General features: G+C 32.0%; 3 protein-coding genes across 5 annotated transcripts in view; all 3 read right to left on the bottom strand.

The window, feature by feature from the left end:
• LOC123703460 (5-hydroxytryptamine receptor 2A) overlaps positions 1-5237 on the bottom strand; it is a 69617-nt gene extending 64380 nt beyond the window's left edge. The window contains exon 1 of the mRNA XM_045651457.1: positions 4980-5237. The gene's annotated coding sequence lies outside the window, so the exon portion shown is untranslated. The remainder of the gene's footprint in view (positions 1-4979) is intronic.
• Positions 5238-7827: 2590 nt separating this feature from the next.
• LOC123702452 (peptidyl-prolyl cis-trans isomerase A-like) lies at positions 7828-14173 on the bottom strand. 3 transcript variants are annotated; one of them, XM_045650202.1, is made up of 4 exons: positions 13972-14173; positions 11832-12035; positions 8391-8563; positions 7828-7984 (listed from the first exon to the last, which is right to left on the bottom strand). In XM_045650202.1, exons 1-4 carry the CDS (start codon positions 14053-14055, stop codon positions 7840-7842), a joined length of 606 nt encoding a protein of 201 aa, XP_045506158.1. In that variant the 5' UTR covers positions 14056-14173; the 3' UTR covers positions 7828-7839. The 3 variants fall into 3 exon arrangements, with proteins under 3 accessions (XP_045506158.1, XP_045506166.1, XP_045506175.1); XM_045650210.1 differs by having other exon boundaries at positions 13987-14173; XM_045650219.1 differs by lacking the exon at positions 13972-14173 and adding an exon at positions 12366-12494.
• Positions 14168-17088, bottom strand: LOC123702440 (peptidyl-prolyl cis-trans isomerase). The gene is made up of 5 exons (XM_045650194.1): positions 16778-17088; positions 16256-16441; positions 15556-15759; positions 14836-15008; positions 14168-14322 (listed from the first exon to the last, which is right to left on the bottom strand). The coding sequence occupies exons 1-5, from the start codon at positions 16985-16987 to the stop codon at positions 14178-14180; spliced, it is 918 nt and encodes a 305-aa protein (XP_045506150.1). The 5' UTR covers positions 16988-17088; the 3' UTR covers positions 14168-14177.
• Positions 17089-20641: the final 3553 nt, after the last annotated feature.

Below are 20641 nucleotides of genomic sequence, written 5' to 3'. Positions count from 1 at the left end.
AATATACATTGCATTTTCCGGAACAAAGTTGATCCATAAAAAGGCGGCAAATTTAACATCAAACGTTATATGTACAAAGTGGCCAATTATAACCCCGCACGAAAATGAAGAATGGTCGGGGTCAGCCCTAAATATTCATTAATATTTATAAACTTTTCTAAAACCAACGGGTACACTGACGGTCAGATTTTGCTGTTGATGAAAAATTTTCTCAAATTTTATTTGCTCTGCGCAAAAACAGATCATGCGATAGAAAAAGCTGTTTGCTATTTCCTGTATAGGTAGAAATTTTATTCATGTACCTACAATATTTCTTTTATTCCTTGATTGGATTTATATATATAACATTCCTTTCGTTTCGATTTTGATGTTTGATACACATTTGTTCTTTGTATTTATTTCACGAGTAAAATTACATTTAGGATATTCCATTTCACATAAGTATTTGAAACAAATATGGGATTATTTTCTTATACAAATTCCCTTACCCTTAAATTTAGGGTTCAGAGACATTTATTTTAAATAATTTTACAATTCACTTATTCTAACGTTCCACTTGACATAAGACATTGACACAAAAATGTATTGTATGGCTATTGTTTTTTCGTGAAATTAAATAAACCTTCTTATACTGCGAATATGAAATATGAAAAGCTGTAATTTACATGAAATACATTCTCGAGTTTTGGTATATTTGTACTTCATTCAAAATGCAAAATGCTGGAGTTAAAAATATTCAATACATTTTTAACTCCAGCTACTAAAACCACTGAAAACTTTGGCTAAAGGCTAAGTTATTTATTTTATTTTGTTGGCAACTTGCTAACCTAACTTGCGAGTTTGTTCTTAACCACGTTTGATGGATATTCGTTGTTAGCGGTCTGCTAAATAAGGAAATCTCAAAATAAAAGGATTTTCGCTCTATTTTGTTTTATTGAGACCGAGATATTTGAAAAACTAACTCTAATGAATTCACTTTAAAATAATAAAAGCGTAGGCAGGAACTTTTAATTTAAAACAGTACCTAGTTTGCCTAGTAACCATTTAGTAATCCAATTGGTCCTACTAATATTAGAAGTATAAACACGAAAGTTTGTGAGTTGTGAGGATGGATGTTTGTTATTCTTTCACGTAACAACTACTGTACCGATTACAATGAATGATTGAAAATTTGGTATGTAGGTAGCTGAAAACCCAAAATAAGACATAGGCTACTATTTATATTTTATATACCTACCGTTCGGGTTTTTCTTTGAAAAGCCGCGGGCAGAAATCTAGTCTGTGATAATTATTTTAACAAATGAACAAACATAATATAACACAAAAATCAAAAAAGAGGTCTACCGTCTAGTGCATAATTATATTTAGTTTTGCATCGGTAGGCATGAAAATTATATCTGCAGGACTCAAATTTAGTATCATTTCAGATTATCCCAGTTTGTACTATTATGCACTTCCTGACTTCGCAAGTTTAAAATAAGCTTACGTAAGCTTTATTTTGAAGCTTTATTTCGACTTGTTTTTTTTTTTAATTTTGCTATACCTAATGTATAATCAAATGTTATGCGCATTATGTTATCCTAAGCATTTCCTGTTTTAATATATTTATACAATTATCAAAAGAAATAACACTATCGTCTTGCAGTAGTGCAATGTAGAACTTGCTTATTAAAATAATTTGGAGAAAATACTTATGGAGCACGGAAACAGTTTACCTCGAAATATAGTTATTTTTTTCGGGAACTTCTAAGTATTTTTTTATTAAAAATACTACAGACGATTGTGCCTTTGTTTGGGTAAACTAAAAAAATACAGGTCGGAATATAAAACGTTCAAGCGAATTTTTATTATATGTGAAAGTCGCAGTTTACTCAATTGTTAAAAATGTTTTAATATCACTATGTAGAGATAACGAATCAGTTTTAAAGACTCAAATATTTAGTTTGCTTAGTTCCCGTTCCCGTGGGATTTCCGGGATTGCGTCATTTTCCCGGGATAAAAAGTAGCCTATGTCCTTTCTCGGGTATCAAAATATCTCCATACCAAATTTCATGAAAATTGGTTCAGTAGTTTAGGCGTGATTGATTAACAGACAGACAGACAGAGTTACTTTCGCATTTATAATATTAGTAAGGATGTCTTCCACGTAATAAATTTAATAATAATTATTGTTATAATTAGTAACCAAACACTTTATTCAAAATTAGTGATCATTAATGGATACGTTATTGGAAAATAGATTTAGACACTAACATCATTCCACATTATCAATATTAGCTTAATAACGTACTAGCGCATTCAGGTTTTAATCAACCATTTACGGTTGACTATCAGATTTCAGTACCATTTTAGCTTGAAAGCACAATAATATGTTTATATAATAGGCTACTAATCCTTCCTGCTTTCCTGTTTAGTATTTTATAAGTTTATAAATTGATAACACAATAATAATATTTTATACTTTTTATTAGCGTTATGACGACTGAGGCGGGAGGCTATGTCCAGCAGTGGACAAATGTGAGCTGATAATGATGATGATGATGAATAGGGTTCTATATTTTAAATTATTATCCAACAAATTTGAAAGGTAGAGTCGGTATAAGTAAACGGGAGAAAATACTGTATTTTCTCTGGATTATTTTACTTAAATAACGAAGAGGCAGGGATGCGCTTAAAATATGAGGTCTAATAAAATAAACACTTAAGTGCAGTAAAAACTAAGTTTAACGACGTGCCTATAAACGAGAGCAGAGCAGCCATGAAACACGCTATTTTAATTCATAATTATTATTAAATACGTGTAATTTAATAATAATCATAAATTAAAATAGCGTTTTAAAATACATCTTATATTTTCCCAGCTTCGACCGGATTCATCTGGCGTTAAAAAAATAACATACATAATTCTATCCGCACCGATTAACATAAACTGTAAATCGGAAACGATGGTCGCTTTCTAAGTATTATAATATTTATTTATTTAAGTTACACCACATCATACCTTATATAAAGTTAACTTAAACTAAGTAGTTCTTTCTGAGTAAAAGAACAGAAAATAAAGAAAAAGCCCACCTCTCTCCTTCATAACATAAACGTACAGACATATTTACATACAAAAAACCGTAAATTTGTAGTGTAGGTACCTATAGTAGTACCTACTGAAATGATTGGAAAAAGAAAGTTCGCTTTTCAATACGAAATTTTTTATATCACAACGAATCCATTACACACTCGTGTCCGCGGTAATAAGTCTCTGAAATGTCATACATGAATGGTAGGTATTGGAGCTTGTAGTATTGTATGGAGGGGAAAGCTGAAAGTTCTACGACTTTTATAAAAACCTTCAACTCTCTTACTCGTTAGAATCCTACTAATATTATAAATGCGAAAGTTTGTATGTTTGTTTGTTGGGTTGTAACTCCTTTACGTAAAATCTGCTCAACTGATTTTCATGAAATTTAGCATACACACAGAGGGTATACCTTGAATTAACGTTTAAGTTTTCCTTGGACTACGTGGGCGAAACCAAATACAAATGATGATTCCTTTCGGTTCATAATCTCAAAGAAAGTATAAACATAATTTTATATATGTACCTACTCGTTTATGTAATCGCAAAACATACCCACACAAAATACAAAAAGTCAGCACAATATCAATAAGCAACAACTTTCCAAATGAAGGTTCCGTTAACGTGATCTGAAAGCTCATTATATTCTCATAGAAAATGGGATGGGATTCATGATGGGACTGAAGAATAGAATGGGATTACAAACAAGGGCAATATTGTTTGATATGATATTTCGATCCCTTTAGATTTTTGCAGAGGTTGAGTAAAAACGTAAAGATTTTGAATCCTATAATAACAGGATTATAGCTATACTAGACACATATACCTAGTATACGAGCTGTGAACCGCGGTTTTACCATTTAGGTATTTAGCGGTTTTAGCATTTAGCATTGCTCCACTCCTATAAGTCTTAGCGTGATGATATAGAACGCCTTTCTAGATAATATAATATGGGCTATCCAACGCGAAAAGTGTTTTTCAAATCAGACTCGTAGTTCCTGAGATTAGGGTGTTCAACCTAACAAACAAACTCTTTAGCTTAATAATTAATTAATTAGTATAGATTCTATTACCGAAACTGTCTTCGCGACTGTCGCCAAGAAACCTACATTATCGTTGATCGTCAATATTAAAATTTTCCATACACTAAATCTATTAACTATAGTTACGTACAATGCACAAGGATAGCGACAAGGATTAACGAATTTCTAATGCCTCCTATTCAACCGAACAGATCTGCTCACAATAATCATATCATAAATCATGGGTTATTTTCGTCTTGATGCCGTTTATAGATGTAATGGCACTATAACCTTCAACTTTCTATGTTACTGACATAGACAAAGGCAATTTATTTACATAGAATGATGAAAAACAGAAAATATATTAATACGATATTATGAACTCTAAAATTAATAATATTTTAACTTAATTTTTTTTTTCACGTTCGCAAACAGATTTTAGTACCTAATTACAAGCTAGTTTCCAAATGCGTTAAAATTTAAGAAAAGTTATTAGGGTTGATTTGTCTTGCTCTTATCCTAAAAATGGTGGTGGCCTTACTCGGCCCCAGGCCCCTTATTTTTTTTTTTTTTTTTTTTTTTTTTAAATATTTAAGAAAGTTTACTGGATTGTAATTACGATAGACAGTGAGAATGAAAAATAATAATAAACTCATTTAATTCCCCATTGATTTAATTTAAAGTCTAAATGGCAAACAATTTATCGTATTTATATGAAAATTATATACCTACCTAATAGCTTTCTTTACGCGACTGTGATATGTCTAATAAATTACCTACCTACCTAGGTACCTATCATTAATTATAATAATTTTATTCAAAAAGTTTTTGTAATAATAAAACTATCTCATTCTTTTAAAACTATAAAGATATAATATTTGACTCACCTATGGAACAACAATCAACAAGACTATAAATAACAAAACACTCGTAACTTTTATTCACACAAAAAGTTTTCAACTTTTATGAATAAGAAGGAATAAGAAGACGGTGCCACCAAAACTTCTTATTCCAAAATGCCACAGATAATTAAGCGTTCTTTATTTAAAATAGCGTCACAATGGAATTATTTATCTTTTTAAAAGATGCGCGAAAATTTTCAGCCAGCGCTCGCATACAAGAGACAAGCATTTAGCGTCTGCAGCATCCGCAATCTCGTGGGAAACTGGCGGGAATTTTCGCGACAGCGGGAAATCGAGACTGAGATTACGCTGGCTTATTTCATTGCATATACGCATTTTTCTAATACTTTTCTTTCGTACGGGATCAGGCTTTATTATTAAATTAATCTATTCTGGAATATTTAAATTTTAAAATATTTAATGTTGAATACAGATAAGATTATGATTATTCATAATTAATGTTTAATTAAAAAAAAAAAGATATTTACACTTCTCGGATTCGAACGTTCGATTTTTAAACGAACGTTCACCATAGGTATTTGCTATTGTTTGTTTTGCTATAAATATAATTATAATTTATACCTATTAGTTAGTGCTCGTATTGGTGCTTATTATGGTGCATACATAAAAAAAATGTGTTTTATTGAAAACAAATAGGTACACACAAAGGTTTATTAGTGTATGTTTATTTTATCCTTGTAAATAGGTCCCTAACTAATGATACATAAATTTCGATCATCTTTAATTACGTTAAATATAATAAAATTAGTCACTATCTAGTTAATAAATTATTATATACGAAACTCACTTAATTATTTATGACAAAAATAACATTATTAACGCCTGATAAATAATTACAGCGTTTACTTTTCTACTTCGCAGTTCATTGCTGCATAAACAGAGTCTTATAATTTTATAAAATTCCAGACGAGCAATGCATAGAATCATCTTGAAGTTTTCAACAAAATGCTTACAGTTTCTGGGAAGGTTTACATTATATTCGTTAATTGAACAAAATGCAGCTTTTCATTCAAACCCATTCATTATAATTCAAGACGTGTCAGAGATGTTCGTGAATTCAATTCTAAGGTACCTACTCAATTAAGGTATAGGTATAATTATCAAATTAGAATTGGATTTCTTGCACGCGTGTCTAATTAGTACATTATAATTATTTACTTCAAATCCAATATTATTAAAAATATTAAAATTATTTGAAAAGAATATCAAGTCTCGTGGGGCTTAAGCATTTCACAGATCGATTTAGAGGCAAGTTGCCTTCTACGCCCGTTTTTTTTACAGTTCCTGACGGTATGGATAGACAATTGAAAAAAAAATTCTACCAAATTCGGCTACGGCGACTGCTAACTATTATTATCTGGCTACTAGTTATTATTCTGTGCTATTGTCAAGACGGCGGGTCAGTAAAGCCCTTTTCATGCGTTCGCAAATGGCTGATGTAGCCAATTTGGGGCATCGTATCACATCTATACTAAACGGTAAGTAACGTATAACTACTCAAGTAGGGAGGTAGTAGTTAGCTAGATAGTCTAGATACCTACAGTGTTATACTATCCTTCCACAAGATAAAATCTAGCACCCTGTAGCACCTAAGTACCTGCATGGCTAAATAAATATCAATATTTATTAGGAGAAAAGGTAATATAACTAAATGAAAGCTCCAGAATAATTCGCCTAAGTACCTACTTATTAATAAAAAAGTAAAAAAACAGAACCTCAAAAATTATGCAATGATGAAATAGGTAGTTACTTACTTATTTCCTACTCGTTTTCCCTCTGCCGTTACAAAGACAATTTTTACCGATAAGGCTGGTTTTAATTTACTCAGTCACAGAGAACCAGCATCAGCATTATTTCATAAATGAATTTTTACTTAAAATATGGCAACTAAAGAGATTTCTTATCTCTTTTGTAAGAAAAAGAAAAATGAGAGAAATTCTCTATTTTAAATTTCATAGGTAAAATTTCCGCAGGGTTGCCGGAAAGACTGGCGACAACGAGCGAACTACCGTTCTCAGTAGCATGCCTTGACTCAGGCCTATGTCCAGCAGTGGACAATTATAGGCTGATAATGATGATGAGGTAAAATTTGTACTAAAAAAATTTATACAAGTTTTGGTTAAAAAATTCTGTGCATCACTTCACAGTTGACACACACAGACACATACTTTTACCTTCTTCACACTATAATGCAATAAAGAGCTAAATTATTTTAAGTAAGTTTGCCTTAGAAAATTTTTTCCAAATGTACGCCATCCAGAATCTTTCGTAACGTGACAATAGTTTTAAAACAGCTATAGTCACTGAAATAACTGTGCCTTAGGCACAAAATACATAATAGTGAGGCCCTGAAGGCTGAAGGCAGATTCTTAATCTATCAGCCTGACAAAAATAAATTGAATGACCCAAAACTTTATTGTACCTTTTTACACTCGCCTACATTGTCGCATTTTGTTACAAAAATATTATTAAGGAACGTTTTCTATAGACCATGACTATATTTGCATACTTGGATTATTATTATTATACATACTTACATACCTACCTACTTACATTTTTATTACTAGACTTATTCTGTACAACGTTACCTATTGTATTAACCACGTATTAACTGATCCTATTTCATTTTAGGAACCCTTAATTTCACTCATTAAATGTTCCAATTTACATCCCATTATAATTGTCCCTTTATTGTAGTAGTGTAGGTAGTACCTTATTTATTATTTAGCGCAGATGCAAAGATGTGCATTTTTAAGAAACATGAAACACCTAAACCAACTGCCATCTATCAACACAGATAATAAAACACAAATTTCAGTAAAAACTATTGTAATTCTCCACAATTGCATATAGTAACTTTCACGAATGTGGTCCCGCCTTTGCTCCCGAACCGTTCAATCTTCTTCAGAACATCCAAACCGGAGATCACGCGACCGAAGACTACGTGCTTTCCATCGAGCCATCCCGTTCTGAAAAAATATTTATAAATTATTATGATAACACCTTATCGTAATGTTTTAGAACATTTAAAAACGTTACGGATATAGCAAATGGCATTCAAATCTATGGGTACTTTTTATTTTCCGTATTCAATATTTTGATTTATGGCAGATTAGGAAATCTGGTATGAGATAAAGTTGAAAACAATATTTATTAGCGCAAAAGAAAATTCCTGTATAAAGTATTGTTCGCCTTTTTCGCCAAAATTTGTAGAAAAAAATAATATAGGGTCATTGATATACTATTACTACGTAATAGGGTTTTAAAACTAGAATGCATTGTTTCTTTAGCACTAATCCTCAAATTAAGTGGCTTCCCAATTCAATATCTATATAATGTTTCATAATTACAAATTCAATACTATTTTACACATACTTAGCTGTACATATAAAGAACTGTGATCCATTTGTATTAGGCCCAGAGTTCGCCATACTCAATATACCGGGACCAGTGTGTTTTAATATGAAATTCTCGTCTTCAAACTTATTCCCATATATTGATTTCCCTCCTGTACCGTTGTGATTCGTGAAATCACCACCTTGACACATCTGATCAAATGGTTAAGGAATACAAAATCAATAGATACAATTACAAATAATAACAACTTTTATGAAAATAAGTCTATTGATAACATTGAGATATACATATTATGGAGATGACACCGTCTACATCACGTATGTTCCGCTCAACATACGCCATATGGCGTAACGGTACGCTCATTTTTTATTTGTTTTAAAGTGAAACGCATCAAATATGCCTTCGTGTGTGTTACGATATTACACAAATAATACGGAAAAGTGCAAAGGAATAACTTTCATCGGTAAGTAACGTAAGCGTGGGTATTTTCGGCATGTTAAGGGTCTTGCAAGTTTCAGGTGGATTTGTAATTTTTCAGGGTTCGGTATCGGAACGAAAGCTTTTATTTAAGAACGTATAGTTCTTTGAGAAAAGAATCGTGTTATTTTTACGATCAAAAAGCCATTGGTTTTTTTTTAATGAATTTTCTTGTCCACCCTTCATTTGCGTGCTATTTCGTGTTAAAATTTTGCCTTGCGTCTAAATTCGTGAATTCGTGTTGGCTATTTCGTGATAGTATTATAAACGTTTATTGTAGGCATTGATTGTGAAAAATCTTTATTTTAATTAACTTAAATAAGGGGCTTAAAATGAAATTAAGAGAAATAATAATAAATATGTTTTATTAATATTGGTAGGTAACATACAATCACATGGATTACTAATTACTAACTCTGCTGTGGTAGTATTATATTAAGTAGCATTTAGTTTTATTTAGGGTTAAAACTTATATTAATACTAGCTTTCCGCCCGCGGCTTCGCCCGCGCATTCAAAGAAAAACCAACGAAACCGCATAGTTCCCGTTCCCGTGGGATTTCCGGGATTGCGTCATTTTCCCGGGATAAAAAGTAGCCTATGTCCTTTCTCGGGTATCAAAATATCTCCATACCAAATTTCATGAAAATTGGTTCAGTAGTTTAGGCGTGATTGAGTAAAAGACAGACAGACAGACAGAGTTACTTTCGCATTTATAATATTAGTATGGATGGCTCCTCCGTGGCACCTACTCTGGCGTTAGTGAGGGCCTGGCTCATTCGCATTGAGATAGTTGGGTTCCTTTTCAGGAATCTTTCATACCAGTCTCGTCCGGGAATGCCGTCTTTGAACGGATTTGCTCTATTTAATTCCCGGACGAGCTTCCCTACCGATAGAAGCAGCTGTTCCTTCGATACTGAGAACCCAATATCTGCCATATGGAGGACCCATTTCACTATTAATTCTTCTTCATCTTTTGTGAGAACTGTTGCATGTCCAGCAGGATTGGTATGCTTATTCTTCAATTTATCTAGTAACGTTTGATATGGAACTTTATACAGCTTGGAAGCTTTATAGGCAGTTAATTCACCGCTTATAGTTTTAAGCAAAGCATTTTGCAACTCTTCATCTGTTTAATATTTCTTGTACACCTTTGCCATATTGCATGTTTCTGAAATGAAACGATAATTTTAAGAAGTATCCTATAATATTATCTTATATTAACTAAAAAGTTTTTTAGCAAGTGGGTAACGTAGATAATTTTAAACCGCTCTTTAAAAGTAAATCCCATGTCAAAAACTGCCCTAGCCAGTACAAAGTGTAAACAGAATAAGCGAAATGCCCATAACGCCCAAATAGTTTATCCTATATTAAGACCATTTTCATTGAGAAGTAATTAAAAACAAACACATTTCAGGATATTCGTTCCCTTAGGTCTCCTGACTAAAAAAAAATACTATGCTCCATGATCTAGCAGTGCACGTGCCTGGTCTCGTGTAAGTACCTAGATCTGCAGAAGTGTCAATACCTACTTACAATTCCCGGCATCTAACTTTAGTGCTGACCGATTAGGTGGGGGATGTCAAAAGTCACTACTCTTTTCCCTACGTTCTGCGCATCCCCTCTCCTAATCGGTCAGCGCTAAAGTTAGATGCCGGGAGTTATACTTAAGTTAATACCTGCTCAAAATAAAACCAAACAAACTTAATTTAGCACCCACGAATTTACCAGCAACGCCCAAAAACTGTGTAGGTTATTTCGTGTTAGTCGATTTTACATATTTGCGAACTAATTAACTGCAAATCATTATCAGAAAATATAAATACACTAATGAGTACCTTATACACCAAACAACTTTAACTTACTAAAAATACAAAGCAAAAAAAAAGCGTTTTTGCATAAATGTTCAGTGAGACGAATTTGCCTGGAACGTCCAAGTTAAGGGAAACTTCAATGTCATATTGTAATAAATCTGTTCACAAAATTATATACCGAATTTCCCCTGGACGAACAATTAACTATTCTACTATTTAATTTTTAGGTTAGTTTTATTATAAAACATTTATCTGAACAACAAACGCGTTATAAACTAATCAGTAAAATACTGCAAATTCGGGAATAACACGAAGTAGCCTACTAAGGAATAATAATCTGCTGGCTAATTCGGCAGTCGAAATTTCGCTAATTTTAGGAAATCTATGCTATTAAACTACCCGAACTTGATATAAGATCAATAGCAACAAAATACAGAACAGAATTAACTTAATATCTTGATAAATAGACTTACCTGTATCTTGTAGGGGTCTTATAAAGTTTCGTGTACGACCTTACGCTCTCAGTAAGCACGCGCGGCTATCACAGCTGTTTGAGGCCGACTGTCGTTTCGTGTGTTTTGTTGCGTTCCGTTTTGCCGTGAAAAATTAGGTATTTTGTTTTTTTGGTAGGGTAATGTTTATAGAACACACAATTAAGTTTAGTTTTAAAATATCTTGTCAGAATTTCTTAATTTAGAATCGAAAAGCAAAACACACGAAATACCCCACTAGCCCGAAGTAACCCGCCTTTACCTTACCTAACTAGATAATAATTTTTAAAACTTAGTTAGAGCAAAAAAAATGGCGCACAGATTTTGTTCGTGGTGTCTCCTCCATACGTAGTAATATTATCTCAATGATTGATAACAACAAAACAAAATTATATAAATATCATTGAGTATGTTTTCATTTCATCCAGAAATAATAGAACAATAGACAATAAAAACATAACATAGGTACTTACAGACTTTCTTGTTACTACTTGAAATTTATTAAAATTAGCTTGCAATCTAAAATCTATTATAAAATTTCTAATTTTCAATGACCTTTGGTTTATTTATTCATATTAATAAAAGACCATTTAAATTATCATTTCTAAAAACTAATTCACGCCTAGGTATTAATAAAATTAATCAGATCTTTTATCACCATCATCTATTAAAAGGATACAAAATCCGGAATGATCCTGTGAAAGCAGCTACCCTGGTAACCAAACCCCTTTTCATGTGTACAGAGCACTCTAAAGTTTTCTGCAGTCTTTGGAACTATGTCTGCTCTAAGCATCATTATAATGCGGCCAATCTTTTGCTCATCAACACAGATGTCGAAATATACTTGCGGGTTCTTCTTTTCCGTTACCTCTGGTGCGGTAGGCTGTAAAAATAAATGTAATGACTAATGACTCAGTTATGTCAATATGTATTAGCCCTAACACTCATATAAGAAAACAATTATTATAACATTAATTGAAACAGTAAAGACTTTGTAGTACAGCTTTTTTTATAAGCTGTAGTTTATAAAAAAAGCTCCTGTAGGAGCCTAATCCTGTAGGATTGATCTGTACTAATTACAAAAATACAAGCCATTTTATTATATTATTATTACTTCATACTATAATAGATTGACCTGATTATATTTTTATATTGATGAAGTAAAATATCAGCATAGTAAAACCCACAAGGAAAAAACTAAAAAATAGATCACCTTGTCTCTTAAAAACATTAGTATTGCTAAGTGCTCTAAAATAATGAATTAATACTCATTTAACTATATTTCATAGAGATTCTACAACTAAGGGATTCGTTATTCTGAGCAACTAAGTAACAAGTAAAAACTATACAGGGTGTAATCGTTAAGTGTGCACAGGCGATTATTCCGTAACTATTACAGATATCAAAAAACTTTGAACTGATATCGAAAGTATTTAACCTAATGAGTAAAATGGCCATAATAAATTTTTAAAAATAAAACGAGAAATATCTAAAAAATTAACTTGAAACCCTCCCATACATTTAGTATGAGATACGAATATCCTATGTACATGGGTTGATCCAAAATTAATGATAATCAATATTAAAAAAGGTCATTACAGTTATAATAATTATGTAGTTCTCTAGATAGTCTTCTAACTAGAAAATATACTTCAATATTTTTTTTCCTAAACTTAAAAAAAAAAAACTTTGACTTCATCCACAAAAACCCCTCCACGCGGCCATCACTTCGCTGTCGTCTTAAAATAATTTATTGCTAAGAAAGTGTTTCTTGTGCCGAGGAAAGAGATAAAAGTAAATAGGAGCTAGATCTAAAAAATAGGGTAGGTGTTCAAGCATTTGGAATGCCGATTTTTGAATGGCAGCCATCGCAACTGACGCTTTGCGATCTGGTGCGTTGTCTTGGTGAAACAGCGTTCAGGTCTGCAGTTTGCCATGTCTCTTTTCCTTACTAACCTACCGCAATCTTATAATTTGGTCTGTTTAGTAAGAGCCCAATAAAGTGGCTACCTTTTTAAAATATTCCACCATAATTATTCCTTCAGCGTCCCAAAAAACTACCGCTTTAATTTCTTCATCGTCACTTTGGAAGCTCGCATCCAGGACATTGATCGTTTTTTGGTTTCAGCATTAACATGGTGAACTCGGATAACGTCCATGATCACAAAACGTGACCAAAAATTATCCTGATATCATTAAAAATTTAGAAATTTACCCTCTACATGTCGAATCGTTGTTTCTTCTTTGCGTCGGGAAACATTCTGGCACGCACGGTTCACATGCAAATTAATGTAAATAATTGGAAACGTGGACTATTGATATGATTTTTTTGTGATTACTTAGTGAATACATGAGCAAGCAAAAAACATTTATTTTATATTTTTATGTGCACAGGAAATACCCAATTATCATTACTTTTGAATCAACCTAGTACATTTAATATGAAAGATTTTAGCTTTTTCTTTCTTTTTTTGGTTTTCTGCTTTAATTACTTCGCAAATTTGAAGGGAAGTTCATTTAGAAACTGTAAATAGAGCTCCTCATTGTATTGCACAATGAGGACATCACTTCGAAAATCTGCTATGAATACAAAATGTATGGGAAATAAAATGTATGGGAGCGTTTAATGTAACATTTTTGGATATTTCTCGTTTTATTTTTAAAAATTTATTATGGCCATTTTACTCATTAGGTTAAGTACTTTCGATATCAGTTTAAAGTTTTTTGGTATCTGCAATAGTTACGGAATAATCGCTTGTGCACACTTAACGATTACACCCTGTATATCATATATGTGTGTCCTGTCAAATAGATGTTACCAAGATGTTACGCACTGTTTTGTTCTCCGTATTATTTTTTAAATTGTCACCATCACAATCACTATTTTGATATGTGTCACACATTGTTTGGAAGAGTAATTCCTTGAGTAATTCAAGCAGGAAAAGAGGTTAATAATAAAGGCGAAGCAACTTTGTACTCGTGTCAACTATCAACACAGATAATAAAACACAAATGTCAGTAAAAACTATTGTAATTCTCCACAATTGCTTATAGTAACTTTCACGGACGTGGTCCCACCCTTGCTTCCGTATCGTTCCATCTTCTTCAGAACATCCAAACCGGAGATCACGTGACCGAACACAACGTGCTTTCCGTCGAGCCATTCTGTTCTGATAAAAAATATTTAATTTATGAATTATTACATGATAACACCTTATCATAATGGTTTAACCTAGCATAGGGGTCATTGTTTAAACTCTGGTTGTAACAAAATGTATGTACCTGCAAATTAGATCTAAATATTCCATGTGTTTGTGTTTCTGAGTCAAATAAACTTTATTTTATTTTATTTTTACGTTAAAATGTTACGGAGATAGCAAATGGCATTCAAATCTATGGGTACTTTTTAATTTATGATTTTCTGTATTCAATATTTTGATTTATGGGAGAAGAATAGGAAATCTGGTATGAGATAAAGTTGAACACAATATTTATTAACGCAAAAGAAAGTTATTGCCTTTCTCGCCAAATTTGGAGAAAAAAATCATATAGGGTTTCAAACTAGAATGCATAATTTCTTTAGCACTAATCCTCGAATAAGTGACTACCCAATTCAATACCTATATAATAAGGTTCTATGATTCATATAAATTCATATATTATGTATACTATATTACACATACTTAGCTGTACATAGAAAGAACTGTGATCCATTTGTATTAGGCCCCGAGTTCGCCATGCTCAATATACCGGGACCAGTGTGTTTTAATGTGAAATTCTCGTCTTCAAACTTATTCCCATATATTGATTTCCCTCCTGTACCGTTGTGATTCGTGAAATCACCACCTTGACACATCTGATTAGATTGTTATGGAATTCAAGAGAATAATATACAATTTTATTTCAACAACAGTTCAAAACATGTGTTGTAATCAATTATTATTAGACATAATTAACCAATAATTTTGAATATTAAAAATAAAATAGTAACACAAAAATAAATAACTCAACTAGACATAGCCTCTGTCATATTTATAATGGATCAGTAGAAATAGTTATACAATTTTCTATTGTATTTCAAAATCATGACAGACTAAAAAATTATGTGTTAAGCTATTGCATAGCTTCTATCGCGGGCCTTGAGCGCGGGGACCGTATCTAGAAATTCCGTAACGAAAAAAACCTCACGCTCCCCACTCTGACGGGCACGGAGGTGTGGCTTGAAGGCATGCTATGCAGTATCTTTACCGCGGCAGTCCCCAAGTGCCATACTTTTATTTTTTTATCTCTAATGTTTAAAAATAAATCTAATTTATAATGATAATAGGTTAATTTATCAAATTCACTACTACATAAGGTTTAAAAGCCAAAAGTACACAAAACATCATCTTTTAAAAGGATACAAAGTCCGGAATGATCCTATGAAAGCTGCTACCCTGGTAACCAAACCCCTTTTCATGTGTACACAGCACTCTAAAGTTTTCTGCAGTCTTTGGAACTATGTCTGCTCTAAGCATCATTATAATGCGGCCAATCTCTTGCTTACCAGCACAGATGTCGAAATATACTTGCGGGTTCTTTTTTTCTGTAACCTTTGGTGCGATAGCCTGTAAAATAAATGTTATAGAAGAAAAGGACTCACTTATAGCAATTTTAAGGGTGTAATGTTTTCATTTGAAAATAAATCTATAACATTTGAATACTATTTTTTGTTACATTGTGTATTTCTAAAGAAAACATTGTGAAAAGAATTTGATGAGCAGACATTTATAATAGTGTGCAAGTAATTTTATCATTTCTTTAAAGGTGTAGAGCCTGGTATAGTTGGCTTTTAGGCCACTATTTATGCACAAAATTGTTCTTGCTTTTTAATTTATGTACTTACTAGCGGTCCGCCCCGGCTTCGCCCGTGGTACATGTTTACGTTTTCTCTACATAAGAACCATCCTCGTACTTCAAGGAATATAATAAAAAAAGAATTATCGAAATCGGTTCAGCCGTTCTCGAGTTATGGAATTACAACGAAAAGTGGCATTGATTTTTATATATTAGATATATTTCTTGTGTACAATAAAGAATATATAAATACAACACAATACATACTGTAACAGTGTCAGTTTTTCCTTCATTAGTTTTATCCTCATTGTCTTTATCAACGCCCAGGGTCTCACCAGCATGCTTCTGTAACCAACTGTCCTCTGACCACACGGGTCTTGTGGATCCTTCTTTTATTCTCTGAGGTGCAGCTACATTCACTCTTACTGTGCGACCAAATAATTCCGAGTCATTCTGAAAATGATGATTGTAATTTAAATACATCGAGAAGAAGTGTTAATGTTAAGAATTGATATGTATAGCTTAAATTTTTACAGCTTTTTAAGACGTATGTATAGTATTTTAACAGTTTGTCATATGGAGTGTTGAATATAATGATAATAAAGTGAAAATTATGCAAACGAACCTTTAAATAACGTCAATCACAATGGAACTATTATTAAAATACGGGTAAAAGGTTCATAATGATGATATATATCGAGAAAAATATTATAATGCCGGCAAATGATTCGCGTCAACTGATCAAGAACTGAACAGCTTTGACGAGGTACACTTAAAACTTATAAATACCATGTTATCGATAGCGGCTGCTGCATCTTCAGCATTCTCAAACTCAATAAACGCAAAGCCTCTGTGTTTTTCAGTTTCATAATCCAAGGGTATTTGCACATCAACAAGATCACCGAACGGAATGAAAGCGGCGTGTAAAACTTTCTCATCTACTTCCTCGGCTAATCCACCAACGTATATGGTACGTTTTGAGTTTGGTTTACTACTCATCTTGTTTTAATTTTTAAAAACGTAGGTACAAATTTGTTTGTTTACAAATTATTAGGTATAACCTCCAAAATCAGAAACCGTCACAACTTCACAAGCGAATCTTGAATCTTGATAGCTAAATGACAGTTGACACTGACAAAATGTCACCTGTCAGTAGCTATTGCGTAGCAATACAGATAACATAGTAATATATTATCTGTGTGTAAGTGCTCTGAAAACTTAAAATTTGAATATAAATTTTGAAAATCTTTGCGAATTATTATAATATAAAAAAATTGTTAATAAATACAAACTTAACAGTTGCACATTTTTTCCAGCAATAAATAAAAAAAATATTAATAATAAAAGGATATTATTATTATTACGCTATAATTATTTGAATAAAGCATACAAAGAATGAGATTTTCTAGCTCATTAATTGGTAATGTCCCCATAATATTATGTGACTTCATATTTTGCTTAATCCATAATTTTTTACATACAGATAAATAAATAATTACTTCATCATTATGACCGATTTGTAACAAAATTATAGTCACGCACTTGTCACGCACATAATAATTATTGGAAACTTACTTTCCGTGTAACAGCTTTTACCCAATATTACGGAAAATCAGTTTACCTTATTATACACTAATTAGATAAGTAAAAGAAAAGTTTTCAGGATACATGGATAAAACATTAATTAAATAACTATTTATCTAGAAAGTATTCTTGATATTATATCAATAACCATCGTCAATCCTATCCGTATATTGCTTAGTTTAATGTAGGTAATGCAACTTTATGTCATTCCAAAGTAATATTTCTCTAAAAGGCTGCTATAAACTCTCTTTGATCACTTTGATCGAAGATAGATAAACTTTATAGATTAATTGAATATTCCATCAATTATCTAATACAAGAAATCATTCAGGGACTGGACTGAAAAACTTGTTCTTGGGTGTGTTTTCAATCTAAAGACAGGTTTGTTCCAAGAATGAGAGATGTTACTGTAGTTAAATGATAATAAAGGTATTTATTGAAATTCAGAACGATTTGGTGTGTGGACGAATAACAAGTGTGATGGGATTTAATTAAATAATATCCTAAATAATTTGGTTTATGTATATCAAGTTTTTTTCCATCTAGATATAAAGTTCTCGTTTATAGAAATTTCTCTAACTCAATCATAAGCTAGCCACTATAGTATATTTTTAGTTCGTGTGTAAAAACACTCATCTTCTTATATATATATATTATATAAAAATGATGATGGTTCTTATGGAAAGAAAACATAAACGTGTATACCACGCGGTCCACGGGCGAAGCCAGGGCGAACCGCTACCTAGTTTTATAATAAAATATTGTATTGAATGTCATTCATTAATTACTCGATTAACATAAATTCTGCATTTGTCTAAAGCGTGTAAACGATATTCTGATTAAATTACGAACATAACTTTTGCTATCATCGTAATCAAGTAATCTATTCAGTACTAAATAGAGAAATATCTAATTAAATTTCCTGAATCTGAATAAGGCTAAATTAGAATGACGATTTTAATTATAAGCGGTTTACCTATTTTTATTAAGTTCACTTTTTTGCAATATTTCCATAGAATACTAGTAGTGAAGCCTAGTAAGGTAAGGGGCAGATGCATTATACATCTGTTTCACTGATCGATTTTCTTCAAACAAGTACCTACTTGATCAGCCTTCTGTGTCCTACCAGACCGAGACATTTTTTTTTCCGTCTCCACCGGGAATCGAACCCGTCCTGGGTGCTACGCTCACGCGTCAACCACTGTACCAAGGAGGCGGTCATAGAATACCTACCAGGTATGTACCTACTTAAAGTTGTTCCACTACCTGCTATCTTAATTGAAGTCTTAAAAGAATTTAAGTTTTAATCTATCAACATAGTTATATGTATATTAAAGTGAGGCATACTTTTGTTGTTACATTCGATAAATAAATTACTTTATACATACGTATCTATTCAGGTATAAGATGTGAATCATTAAACATCTGACAAATAGGAACACCTACCAGTGGATAGGCATATTAATTGACGACGTCACGGTATAACTACTGAACAGTTAAATCCATAGAGCCTTTGATCGGTGAGTAATCTGAAATTCTATCTTTAGTTACACATACATGGTTGTAGGCTGTACCGTTTATTTTATGTGTTTAATTAAGCTTGAAATGTAATTGAATACGTCATAGCTCACTGGTGGATTAACCAAATGCTTTATTGACAATGATATCGAAAAGTAACAATTTCGTTCCCAATTCCAAATCAAAGAAACTCTAGTACCTATAGCTATGCTACAAGCTGAACTATGGGTCGTTATAGAAAGTCTTGCACAAAGGATCTCAAACTTGAGGATTTTTATTAGCGGATATAAAGGCCTTCAGTAAATTAGTTATAGGTACATATTCTGAGTTTTTTTTTCGTTACTTACTCAAGTAATTTACATCAACCTTCAATTTGCCACAAGTAGGTATCATATAAATAAGTATTTTGTACATTTCTCATACTATGAAATTATACCCTAACGGCTAAAAAAATCATCTACATATTATATTGTTCAAGTACTACTTACCGTAAACGCATCCAATACCACCCTCACGGCAATGAGCAGTTACCTGCGTAGGATCTTCAGAATATGAAGAATGTAAAATGTTTCCTCTCAATAGTAACATCTTTACAAAAACATTGTTAACTATTATGCGCATGAGATGGGCGTTAAATCCTTTCAAAGTTGGCAAGGTTCCTAGTATCGCCATTCTTGACCCCTATTGAACCCGGTTATTTTGTTAGCCTTACGCAATAACTGATGACAGATATTATAGTAGCGTTTATGACTTCAAATCTATACTTGTTAGAAGCACCGTTCCTGCACCATTAGTTACAAGAAATTGTGCAAGTTTATATATAAATGCGCCTGCGCTAACAATATAACAGTTCCATCTCATTTACGATGTTTAATTCGAAATACTTCTCGGCAATCATTTTTTCATAGGTTTATGCAGCTCATCCAAGGTAAATAGCCTTTTTCTATAATGCAGGTGAAAAATTATATGCAAGGAAAACTAAGACTTGATGTAGTTTGAATTTGAAACATTTCGTGTTGTCTCAAAAAAATAGCCTCCATTTGGATAAACCTGAAAATATTAAAGATAGAATCCAAATCGTAAAATATACTTATTTATAATGTGTGATCTATTCTGATTTGAAAATAAAAATGTTTCATAGATTTCCTATAAAAATTCAAACAGTTTTTTTTTTATGTACTTAATTTCAAATCAAATATGAACCTTCTTCATCTATAGGACAATAAATTTACACTCATAAAGTTATAATTGTTCCACTCAGCTTTGCATAGGTAAGAAATAAGAATGATTGATGTAACAATGTTTTTATAATCACAAGAGCATAGGAAAAAAATGCTCTTAACATGGTAATGACGATGAAATATAGAGTCATGTATATAGAAACTTTATTTGAATATAAAAATTGTAAAACAGCATCGGTTGAATCGCAAATGCAAATACCTATTACTTAATTATTCAAAAACACAGACACGGCTGAAATTTTACTCATGATATTTCGACTCTATTAATTCAATTCTTATAATTTCAATTCAGGTAACTATTTAGAATTAA

Source organism: Colias croceus, chromosome 2 (assembly GCF_905220415.1).
Source record: "Colias croceus chromosome 2, ilColCroc2.1".
Taxonomy (NCBI): Eukaryota; Metazoa; Arthropoda; class Insecta; order Lepidoptera; family Pieridae; genus Colias; species Colias croceus.
This window is presented reverse-complemented; position numbering and strand designations above follow the sequence as displayed.